This window comes from Oncorhynchus masou, chromosome 18 (genome assembly GCF_036934945.1).
Source record: "Oncorhynchus masou masou isolate Uvic2021 chromosome 18, UVic_Omas_1.1, whole genome shotgun sequence".
Taxonomy (NCBI): domain Eukaryota; kingdom Metazoa; phylum Chordata; class Actinopteri; order Salmoniformes; family Salmonidae; genus Oncorhynchus; species Oncorhynchus masou.
This window is the reverse complement of record NC_088229.1, coordinates 76934615-76946785: the sequence shown is the minus strand read 5'-3', so window position 1 is coordinate 76946785 and position 12171 is coordinate 76934615. Positions and strand designations below refer to the sequence as shown.

General features: G+C 48.2%; 1 protein-coding gene across 4 annotated transcripts in view; it reads left to right on the top strand.

Moving 5' to 3' along the window:
* The window catches only part of slx4ip (SLX4 interacting protein), a 176440-nt gene that overhangs the window by 109550 nt on the left and 54719 nt on the right, over positions 1–12171 (top strand). For all 4 annotated transcript variants that reach the window (XM_064924488.1, XM_064924487.1, XM_064924490.1 and 1 more), the window contains one exon: positions 10256–10333. In XM_064924488.1, the coding sequence (XP_064780560.1) occupies positions 10256–10333 (78 nt within the window). The remainder of the gene's footprint in view (positions 1–10255; positions 10334–12171) is intronic.

Below are 12171 nucleotides of genomic sequence, written 5' to 3'. Positions count from 1 at the left end.
ACCTGTGTAGGTGACTGGCTACCCGGTAAGAGACTGGCTACCCGTTGAGAATTGCTAATTTGCTAGCAAGAGCTTTGGGTACTTTTTTGCCTGTGAGGCAGTGCTGGTGCCAAAACCCTATAAATTGGCTCAATAGGAACTGCCAGTGAGCCACTCAAAATACATGGTTACGAGCCTTTTAACTTTTCATCCAATTGACGACATGTAAAGCTTATTGTAAAATGTATCTTTAAACACGACAGACTACCCTCCTGCCACAGAAAGGGTTTAATTACAGTTAATATAATCATTATGAAACCCTTACTGTAAAGCTTATTGTAAAATCTATCTTTAAACACAACAGACTACCCTCCTGCCACAGAAAGGGTTTAATTACAGTTAATATAATCATTATGAAACCCTTACTGTAAAGCTTATTGTAAAATGTATCTTTAAACACAACAGACTACCCTCCTGCCACAGAAAGGGTTTAATTACAGTTAATATAATCATTATGAAACCCTTACTGTAAAGCTTATTGTAAAATGTATCTTTAAACACAACAGACTACCCTCCTGCCACAGAAAGTTGTTAATTTTCTACTAATGAACCCTTCATAAAGGAAACATTTATTGTAAAACATTGTGGACTACAGCTGTGCACATAACATCCTATTCCCTATATAAATAGGGTACAGGGTACCATTATGGACTACATTCTTGCCCTAGAAACCAAGGGGCCACTCTTCCCCCAAGGAGTCACACTGTTTGGAGGGAGACCAAAACATGACTGTAGGCTTATCACGAGATCAAGTCATCATCCCAAATGGCACCCTACTCCCTATATAATGCAGTAATTGTACTACCAGAGCCCTGGTCTAAAGTAGTGCACTATCTAGGGAATAGGGTGCCATAGGGCTCTGGTCTAAAGTAGTGCACTATATAGGGAATAGGGTTCCATAGGGCTCTGATCTAAAGTAGTGCACTGTATAGGGAATAGGGTTCCATAGGGCTCTGGTCTAAAGAAGTGCACTGTATAGGGAATAGGGTTCCATAGGGCTCTGGTCTAAAGTAGTGCACTGTATAGGGAATGGGGTGCCATTTGGGAAGCAGGCCACTCTCTGGGACTCAAGCCAAAACCAACTCTGCTCGACACAGGACACTGTAAAGATGGAGCAACAGCTGATGTCTCCAGTCACGCCGTTCACACACACATTTTGTTCTTCTATCCTTGTGGGAGCCTAAAATTAATTTCCATTCACAATCTTATTTTCCCTAACCCATAACCCTGACCTTAACCCTAAACCTAATTCTTAACCCTAAACTTAACCCCTAACCCTTACCATAACCCTGACCTTAACCCTAAACCTAATTCTTAACTCTAAACTGAACCCCTAACCCATAACCCTGACCTTAACCCTAAACCTAATTCTTAACCCTAAACTTAACCCCTAGCCCTTACCATAACCCTGACCTTAACCCTAAACCTAATTCTTAACCCTAAACTGAACCCCTAACCATAACCCTGACCTTAACCCTAAACTTAACCCTGCCCCGTATTCTAACTGTAACCCTGAGGGGGGGATGGGAACCAACCCCGGGAGGGATGGGAACCAACCCAGGGAGGGATGGGAACCAACCCCGGGAGGGATGGGAACAACCCCGGGAGGGATGGGAACCAACCCCGGGAGGGATGGGAAACAACCCAGGGAGGGATGGGAAACAACCCCGGGAGGGATGGGAAACAACCCAGGGAGGGATGGGAACCAACCCAGGGAGGGATGGGAACCAACCCCGGGAGGGATGGGAACCAACCCAGGGAGGGATGGGAACCAACCCAGGGAGGGATGGGAACCAACCCAGGGAGGGATGGGAACCAACCCAGGGAGGGATGGGAACCAACCCAGGGCGGGATGGGAACCAACCCCGGGAGGGATGGGAACCAACCCCGGGAGGGATGGGAACCAACCCCGGGAGGGATGGGAACCAACCCAGGGAGGGATGGGAACCAACCCAGGGAGGGATGGGAACCAACCCAGGGAGGGATGGGAACCAACCCAGGGCGGGATGGGAACCAACCCAAGGAGGGATGGGAACCAACCCAGGGAGGGATGGGAACCAACCCAGGGAGGGATGGGAACCAACACCGGGAGGGATGGGAACCAACCCCGGGAGGGATGGGAACCAACCCCGGGAGGGATGGGAACCAAACCAGGGAGGGATGGGAAACAACCCCGGGAGGGATGGGAAACAACCCCGGGAAGGATGGGAACAACCCCGGGAAGGATGGGAACCAACCCCGGGAGGGATGGGGTGGAAACTTGTTGTCCGTGAGGTGCTCATGTTCAGAGCGTCTGTCAGTCAAACCCCATACAGAGCTGTGAAGCACAGAGCCTGACCTCTGACCTCATGTATAGCATGTAGTGCTGAGAGATGAACCCAAATGTCTGTTATTTTTCGGTTTTTAAACAACTGTTTGACCTACATTGGTAATTGTTAAAAAAACAAAAATTATTCTTCTATGAGCTCAATGTGGACAGTTTCTCCTCAAATCAAAACAGACCAATCCCAAACTGTACCATGCAGTAGGGAGTTATAGTTGTCCAACAAGCCAGTGTTTACTCAGTACTTTGTTGAAACACCTTTGGCAGCGATTACATCCTCGAGTCTTCCTGGGTTTGACGCTACAAGCTTGGCACACCTGTATTTGGGGAGTTTCTCCCATTCTTCTCTGCAGATCCTCTCAAGCTCTGTCAGGTTGGATGGGAAGCGTTGCTTGCAAAGCTATTTTCTTGTCTCTCCAGAGATGTTTGATCAGGTTCATCACCTGGAAATGGCCAGATGCTGAGCGGTGCTGGTTACCTCCAGACGTGACGCTTCGTTTTCAGGAGAATATTCTTTTCTAACGGTCTGAAAGTCTTTTAGGTGCCTTTTGACAAACTTCAAGTTGACAGTTGTGGTCATGTCTGTTTTGGACAGAATATTTGTAATGTAGTAATTGTGAGGAAGCCCGTTACATTTGTATAAAGCCAGCAGACCAGAGCACCTTGTTTCCCATCGTCAGAATCCTTGAGGTGCCTTTTGGCAAACTCCAAGCTGGGCTGTCATGTACCTTTTACTGAGGAGTGGCTTCGTCTGGCCACTCTACCATAAAGGCCTGACTAGGGTGCTGCAGAGACGGTTGTCCTTGTGATCTCCCATCTCCACAGAGGAACTCTGGAACTCTGTCAGAGTGACCATCAGGTTCTTGGTCACCCCCCTTAAATGCTCTTCTCCCCCCTGATTGGTCAGTTTGTCCGGGCGACCGGCTCTAGGAAAAGTCTTGGTGGTCCAAACTTCTCCCATTTTTCAGAATGATGGAGGCCACTGTGTTCTCGGGGACCTGCAGTAATGTTTTGGTACCCTTCTCCAGATCTGTGCCTATAGACAGGTGTGTTCCTCCTTTCCAAATCATGTCTATTTGGACATTCAATTCTGCAGACATTTTTTTTGTGTACACAACCCATCCATTTCTGTGCCTCGATTCCAATCCTGTCTCTGAGTTTTACGGACAGCGGAGGACATTCCTAAATCTATCCCCAACGTGAAATATCCATTTCGGTCGTGTGGCGCTGTTTCCCCCCACGGCGCTGTGCAGGCCGAGCATGTCCCTGTAGGGTGTGTTTTGATATTTTTTGCTGTATAACAAACAATGAGGAAGTGAATTGCGACTGGGGGATCTTAGCAACCCAAAGGTCGAGAGTTTGAATATCGTCATTGACAACTTGAGCATTTTTTTAGATAATTACCAACTTTTCTACTTACTTAATTCTTTGCTTCTTTTCAACTATTTAGCATGTTAGCTAATCCTTCCCCTAATCTTAAGCATAACTCTTAACCGTTTAACCGAATGCCCCTAGCCTAGCTAATGTTAGCCAGCTAGCTAACGTTAGCCACAACAAATTGAAATTCGTAACATATACATATTGCAAATTGATAGGCTATTGTACGAATTGTAATTTGTACCATATGCGAATTGGATGATAGACATCACAAATTAATACATACCATACGAAACTTAACAATTCAAGGTCCGGATGGATATCGTCCTTAATCGGCCCTGTGGTACAGCGTAGTAAGTAGCATAGTCATCTACGACTCAGGAAATGTGCTACGTCGACATTAAATACATTAAATGAGACAAAGTTTGAATGAATTACAACTTCTTTCGAATGTGAACATGTGCAACATGCAACAGCATCGTCAGAGCTGAAGAACAAACGTGGCATAATTCTCATGCAAAAAAGTGTGCTGTAAACAACCCCGGGAGGGATGGGAACCAACCCCGGGAGGGATGGGAACCAACCCCGGGAGGGATGGGAACCAACCCCGGGAGGGATGGGAACCAACCCCGGGAGGGATGGGAAACAACCCCGGGAAGGATGGGAAACAACCCCGGGAGGGATGGGAAACAACCCCGGGAGGGATGGGAAACAACCCCGGGAGGGATGGGAAACAACCCCGGGAGGGATGGGAAACAACCCCGGGAGGGATGGGAAACAACCCCGGGAGGGATGGGAACCAACCCCGGGAGGGATGGGAACCAACCCCGGGAGGGATGGGAACCAACCCCGGGAGGGATGGGAACCAACCCCGGGAGGGATGGGAACCAACCCCGGGAGGGATGGGAAACAACCCCGGGAGGGATGGGAACCAACCCCGGGAGGGATGGGAACCAACCCCGGGAGGGATGGGAAACAACAAACGTGGCCTAATTCTCATGCAAAAAGTGTGCTGTCAACCACCAAACATGTTTTTCAACTGAAATACAGTTTCTGGAGAACGAAGGAGAGTTGAACCAAAAATAATAAACAGAACGTCCCTCTGGGCCGTGAAATATTCACAATATTCATAGATAAGTCACTCTGGGCCCTGCAATATTCATGGGTAAGTCACTCTGGGCCCTGCAATATTCATGGATAAGTCACTCTGGGCCCTGCAGTAATGAGAGAAATTACACTTTCTGTCTCCAACAAATGAACTCAGGTGTTCATCGGTGAGACTGTTGCAGGTGTTCATCGGTGAGACTGGTGCAGGTGTTCATTGGTGAGCCTGGTGCAGGTGTTCATTGGTGAGCCTGGTGCAGGTGTTCATCGGTGAGCCTGGTGCAGGTGTTCATCGGTGAGCCTGGTGCAGGTGTTCATTGGTGAGACTGGTGCAGGTGTTCATTGGTGAGCCTGGTGCAGGTGTTCATTGGTGAGCCTGGTGCAGGTGTTCATTGGTGAGCCTGGTGCAGGTGTTCATTGGTGAGCCTGGTGCAGGTGTTCATTGGTGAGCCTGGTGCAGGTGTTCATTGGTGAGACTGGTAAAGGTGTTCATTGGTGAGACTGGTGCAGGTGTTCATTGGTGAGACTGGTGCAGGTGTTCATTGGTGAGCCTGGTGCAGGTGTTCATTGGTGAGACTGGTGCAGGTGTTCATCGGTGAGCCTGGTGCAGGTGTTCATTGGTGAGACTGGTGCAGGTGTTCATTGGTGAGACTGGTGCAGGTGTTCATTGGTGAGCCTGGTGCAGGTGTTCATCGGTGAGCCTGGTGCAGGTGTTCATTGGTGAGACTGGTGCAGGTGTTCATTGGTGAGACTGGTGCAGGTGTTCATTGGTGAGCCTGGTGCAGGTGTTCATTGGTGAGACTGGTGCAGGTGTTCATTGGTGGGACTGGTGCAGGTGTTCATCGGTGAGCCTGGTGCGCTGTTTGTTTTTTTAATAAAGGTCTTTGTGGAGAAGACTGATTCACAGCTGTATGTGGAACCAAACATGTTCAGGATGTATAGTGCTCAGTTTCTTGAGAACAGGGACATCAGCTGCAGGCACCATCTTTTCCCAGGAAGTGACATGGTCACGGTCACCAGCCTGCTCCTTCAAAGACACATTGCCTTGCAGCTCAATCAACTCCATCTGCCCGAATGTAACATCTACCCATCTGAAGATCTGTTTTGCTTCTTCTGACAACTGTGTCACATTTGTGACCATGAAGGGGTTCCGGATGAGAAGCAGCGGTTTTCTTCTAACCGTGATGTCATCAAAGTGAGCCTTGAAGTTATCCATCAGATTCTGGATGAAATCAACATGGTTTGGGAAACATCTTTGTCTCCCTGCTTTTGCTCCAAAATTTTTAGGATGTGGAGAAGTTTTCCCTGGAGGTCATTCTTGAAAAGCTCAATTGTCTTCTGGAATGCCTGGATTACTGTTATCTGTCACTTTCAATTGATTTAGGGTGTGATGTAATGTCTGTCACTGTGTTGTCTCGTCCCTGCAGCTTGACGTTCAATTGATTTAGGGTGTGATGTAATGTCTGTCACTGTGTTGTCTCGTCCCTGCAGCTTGACGTTCAATTGATTTAGGGTGTGATGTAATGTCTGTCACTGTGTTGTCTCGTCCCTGCAGCTTGACGTTCAATTGATTTAGGGTGTGATGTAATGTCTGTCACTGTGTTGTCTCATCCCTGCAGCTTGACGTTCAATTGATTTAGGGTGTGATGTAATGTCTGCCAAAAATTCAGCTGTTTCCAACTTCTCATATTCCAAAAACTCTGAAAGCTGAGTTGCCTTGTCACTCTTTTTGCTCTGATGAGAAGCTTTGCTTTCCTCCTAAATGGCCCAAAAGTGTTCCAAAACGCTGCCCTGCTGAGCCTTCTGACATTGTTGTGCAGGTCGGAGGTCATCAACTAGCATTGGCGTCTGTCAGAACTTTCTCGTAGCAGACGGTGTTGGAGGGGTGTTGTTGCTCTCAAAAAGTTGATCCGTTTCATCATCGTTGTCATGACCTCGGAATACTCGTTTCCCGGACTGGCACTCGGGACAGATTGGTGGATGATGCAGTGGTAAGATGCCAGCTCCGGGTGGTCCTCTTCCTGGAGGGTGCAACCAGTCCCCTCCCTCTTCCTGGAGGGTGCAACCAGTCCCCTCCCTCTTCCTGGAGGGTGCAACCAGTCCCCTCCCTCTTCCTGTAGGGTGCAACCAGTCCCCTCCCTCTTCCTGTAGGTGCAACCAGTCCCCTCCCTCTTCCTGTAGGGTGCAACCAGTCCCCTCCCTCTTCCTGTAGGGTGCAACCAGTCCCCTCCCTCTTCCTGGAGGGTGCAACCAGTCCCCTCCCTCTTCCTGTAGGGTGCAACCAGTCCCCTCCCTCTTCCTGTAGGTGCAACCAGTCCCCTCCCTCTTCCTGTAGGGTGCAACCAGTCCCCTCCCTCTTCCTGTAGGGTGCAACCAGTCCCCTCCCTCTTCCTGTAGGGTGCAACCAGTCCCCTCCCTCTTCCTGTAGGGTGCAACCAGTCCCCTCCCTCTTCCTGTAGGGTGCAACCAGTCCCCTCCCTCTTCCTGTAGGGTGCAACCAGTCCCCTCCCTCTTCCTGTAGGTGCAACCAGTCCCCTCCCTCTTCCTGTAGGGTGCAACCAGTCCCCTCCCTCTTCCTGTAGGGTGCAACCAGTCCCCTCCCTCTTCCTGTAGGGTGCAACCAGTCCCCTCCCTCTTCCTGTAGGGTGCAACCAGTCCCCTCCCTCTTCCTGTAGGGTGCAACCAGTCCTCTCCCTCTTCCTGGAGGGTGCAACCAGTCCCCTCCCTCTTCCTGGAGGGTGCAACCAGTCCCCTCCCTCTTCCTGTAGGGTGCAACCAGTCCCCTCCCTCTTCCTGTAGGGTGCAACCAGTCCCCTTCCTCTTCCTGTAGGGTGCAACCAGTCCCCTCCCTCTTCCTGTAGGGTGCAACCAGTCCCCTCCCTCTTCCTGGAGGGTGCAACCAGTCCCCTCCCTCTTCCTGTAGGGTGCAACCAGTCCCCTCCCTCTTCCTGTAGGGTGCAACCAGTCCCCTCCCTCTTCCTGTCGGGTGCAACCAGTCCCCTCCCTCTTCCTGTAGTGTGCAACCAGTCCCCTCCCTCTTCCTGTAGGGTGCAACCAGTCCCCTCCCTCTTCCTGTAGGGTGCAACCAGTCCCCTCCCTCTTCCTGTAGGGTGCAACCAGTCCCCTCCCTCTTCCTGTAGGGTGCAACCAGTCCCCTCCCTCTTCCTGGAGGGTGCAACCAGTCCCCTCCCTCTTCCTGGAGGGTGCAACCAGTCCCCTCCCTCTTCCTGGAGGGTGCAACCAGTCCCCTCCCTCTTCCTATCATGGCTGGAGCTCCATCTCATGGATATCCTCTCCCTGTGTGTGTGTACCTCTAGATGTGTTAAGGCCAACAGCTCCTCACAGAATTCCTTCTTTGTTTTCGTTATAAAATCTGAAGCTGGGCATTATCATTGTTATCTTTTGATTCATCCACAGCGACTTAAATGCATGGTGCATTCTGAATGACCTCATCAAGTTGTGAAGTTAAATGTTCGGCTCATATTTCAGTTCTCCTCATTGCTGTGAATCTGACTGGAATCTGTTTGATATTTTCCATGAGCTCATATTCGAGCAAGGTGTCAAGCCACTTCACACATGCAGTATTTTACCATCTCAGCTTCTAAAAAAGAGTTTTTTTTTTGGTGTATTCCCACAACCCAAGCGTTCCTCAGTGAACACTCCATTGCAGGTTGTTGGGCTGTCAGGGCATTTGACAAGGACTTTGGTGGACCTCTCCTATTGTTTGGACCTCGTTTGGTCTCACCTCCGTGTTCAGGGGGGTATGGCTGATCCAATTTACTATGCCTGGTGTCACGATGCAGTTTAACATGGGCGCTTTTCACCGGAGCTACGGACTCACTGCATCAGGCACGTTGGTTTTGTTGCGGGGAGAATGAATAAACACTGCTCCGTCCACTCGTCTCTGAATATACAGTTTTCAGAGTCAACTTTTCTTATTTTTTTTTGAACAAGACATATTAACAAAGATACTGATAACTCCCCTCCTATCTGTGAAATTAACAGTTGAACAGCAGGCAAATCTTGCTGTTTCTTTCCGCCTGCTTGTCCCAAGTTTCCGCTTAAGATATTTGGATTAATGTGATTGGGTAAGACGCCTCTTGTATTTGCATATAACCACACGATTGGATTAGACAGGGCAATAGTAGAGGTGGACGTTGCTTTGAGAGAGAATGAGAGGTTGCTGAGTTAGAGGCCACTGCACACGGTTGTTTTTTTTATTTTATTTTTTAAAGCTGTGTGAAAAATACAATTTAAATAAATAAATGCAATGTTGTCCGGATTGACCCTTCTCTGGGTCCAGACTTGGACCGCGGTCCGCCAGTTGACTTTGGCTGGCGGTTCAAGTTACCTCTTGTGGATCAGAAAATTGCGGGTTCGCCTCCCGGAGGAGATATTTGTCTGCCATTCTTTCGTTTATAGTTTTATAGACAAGTACAAACATAACTTTAAGCTAAAATTATTGCGACATAGGTCATGTATTGTCCATTGATCAGCACCGCAATTGATAAAACAGGACCATGTTTGAAACCCAAGTGGTTCTGAGCACATGGCGACAGATAAGCTAACAGAGCCTGTCTGCGTTCCTGATTTCTCTTCTACTGTGTTCAACACACCACCACCTGTTATGCTGGGCACCTACTGATCAATAAAGGATGCTATTATGTTTGTTTTGTTTTTTTCCCCAAGGACATGTTTTGCTAAAATAAAGGTTTAAAGGAATACAGGCGCGACATTACTACAAGACAAATGAAAAGGTAGCTTAACGGGATGATGTCTTACTGTGTTGTTTGAAGAATCCAATACTTTACCTTGTATGTGGTACAAATCACACTATTGTGGAAGCACCTCCTCTAAGAGTCTGAATGAGGCTGTTTGAATCCCTAGAAACCTGCCTACACATAGTCTGAAGTACAATACCAACATAGCTTCTGTAGTAGGTCGAAGCTGGGTGCTGGAAAACCTTGGTATAGCATGGGTGGAGTAGGCATTGTGGTGCTGGAAAACCTTGGTATAGCATGGGTGGAGTAGGCATTGTGGTGCTGTAAAACCTTGGTATAGCATGGGTGGAGTAGGCATTGTGGTGCTGTAAAACCTTGGTATAGCATGGGTGGAGTAGGCATTGTGGTGCTGTAAAACCTTGGTATAGCATGGGTGGAGTAGGCATTGTGGTGCTGTAAAACCTTGGTATAGCATGGGTGGAGTAGGCATTGTGGTGCTGTAAAACCTTGGTAGAGCATGGGTGGAGTAGGCATTGTGGTGCTGTAAAACCTTGGTATAGCATGGGTGGAGTAGGCATTGTGGTGCTCATGTGAGTTTCTCTTCTTTTTCAGCTTTAAACCAACGACACTTCACACTTAAAACAGTTTTTTTTTTGTTTTTAATCTTATACCTGCTTGTTTTCTTTCACAGGGAGAAGAGTTAGCTTGGTGGCCAACTTCGTGAAGAGACATTTCAACCTGCGGTGTATTGTCAAGCATCAGTACGGAGGTTGGTAATCACCTAGTTTATACCTGTAGTGTATTGTCAAGCATCAGTACGGAGGTTGGTAATCACCTAGTTTATACCTGCAGTGTATTGTCAAGCATCAGTACGGAGGTTGGTAATCACCTAGTTTATACCTGCGGTGTATTGTCAAGCATCAGTATGGAGGTTGGTAATCACCTAGTTTATACCTGCAGTGTATTGTCAAGCATCAGTACGGAGGTTGGTAATCACCTAGTTTATACCTGCAGTGTATTGTCAAGCATCAGTACGGAGGTTGGTAATCACCTAGTTTATACCTGCAGTGTATTGTCAAGCATCAGTACGGAGGTTGGTAATCACCTAGTTTATACCTGCAGTGTATTGTCAAGCATCAGTACGGAGGTTGGTAATCACCTAGTTTATACCTGCAGTGTATTGTCAAGCATCAGTACGGAGGTTGGTAATCACCTAGTTTATACCTGCAGTGTATTGTCAAGCATCAGTACGGAGGTTGGTAATCACCTAGTTTATACCTGCAGTGTATTGTCAAGCATCAGTACGGAGGTTGGTAATCACCTAGTTTATACCTGCAGTGTATTGTCAAGCATCAGTACGGAGGTTGGTAATCACCTAGTTTATACCTGCAGTGTATTGTCAAGCATCAGTACGGAGGTTGGTAATCACCTAGTTTATACCTGTAGTGTATTGTCAAGCGTCAGTACGGAGGTTGGTAATCACCTAGTTCATACCTGCAGTGTGGTAGGTATTTACGTATGTTATACCCAGGAAAAGAAGCAGTACAGGGTACACTGGTAGGTATCAGGGTTGGGGTCAATTTAAGAAGCAGGACAGGGGACACTGGTAGGTATCAGGGTTGGGGTCAATTTAAGAAGCAGGACAGGGGACACTGGTAGGTATCAGGGTTGGGGTCAATTTAAGAAGCAGGACAGGGGACACTGGTAGGTATCAGGGTTGGGGTCAATTTAAGAAGCAGGACAGGGGACACTGGTAGTTATCAGGGTTGGGGTCAATTTAAGAAGCAGGACAGGGGACACTGGTAGGTATCAGGGTTGGGGTCAATTTAAGAAGCAGGACAGGGTACACAGGTAGGTATCAGGGCTGGGGTCAATTTAAGAAGCAGGACAGGGGACACTGGTGGGTATCAGGGTTGGGGTCAATTTAAGAAGCAGGACAGGGGACACTGGTAGTTATCAGGGTTGGGGTCAATTTAAGAAGCAGGACAGGGGACACTGGTAGTTATCAGGGTTGGGGTCAATTTAAGAAGCAGGACAGGGGACACTGGTAGGTATCAGGGTTGGGGTCAATTTAAGAAGCAGGACAGGGTACACAGGTAGGTATCAGGGCTGGGATCAATTTAAGAAGCAGTACAGGGTACACAGGTAGGTATCAGGGTTGGGGTCAATTTAAGAAGCAGTACAGGGTACACTGGTAGGTATCATGGTTGGGGTCAATTTAAGAAGCAGGACAGGGGACACTGGTAGGTATCAGGGCTGGGATCAATTTAAGAAGCAGGACAGGGGACACTGGTAGGTATCAGGGCTGGGATCAATTTAAGAAGCAGTACAGGGGACACTGGTAGGTATCATGGCTGGGGTCAATTTAAGAAGCAGGACAGGGGACACTGGTAGGTATCAGGGTTGGGGTCAATTTAAGAAGCAGTACAAGGTACACTGGTAGGTATCAGGGTTGGGGTCAATTTAAGAAGCAGGACAGTGGACACTGGTAGTTATCAGTGTTGGGGTCAATTTAAGAAGCAGTACAAGGGGACACTGGTAGGTATCAGGGCTGGGGTCAATTTAAGAAGCAGTACAGGGTACACAGGTAGGTATCAGGGTTGGGGT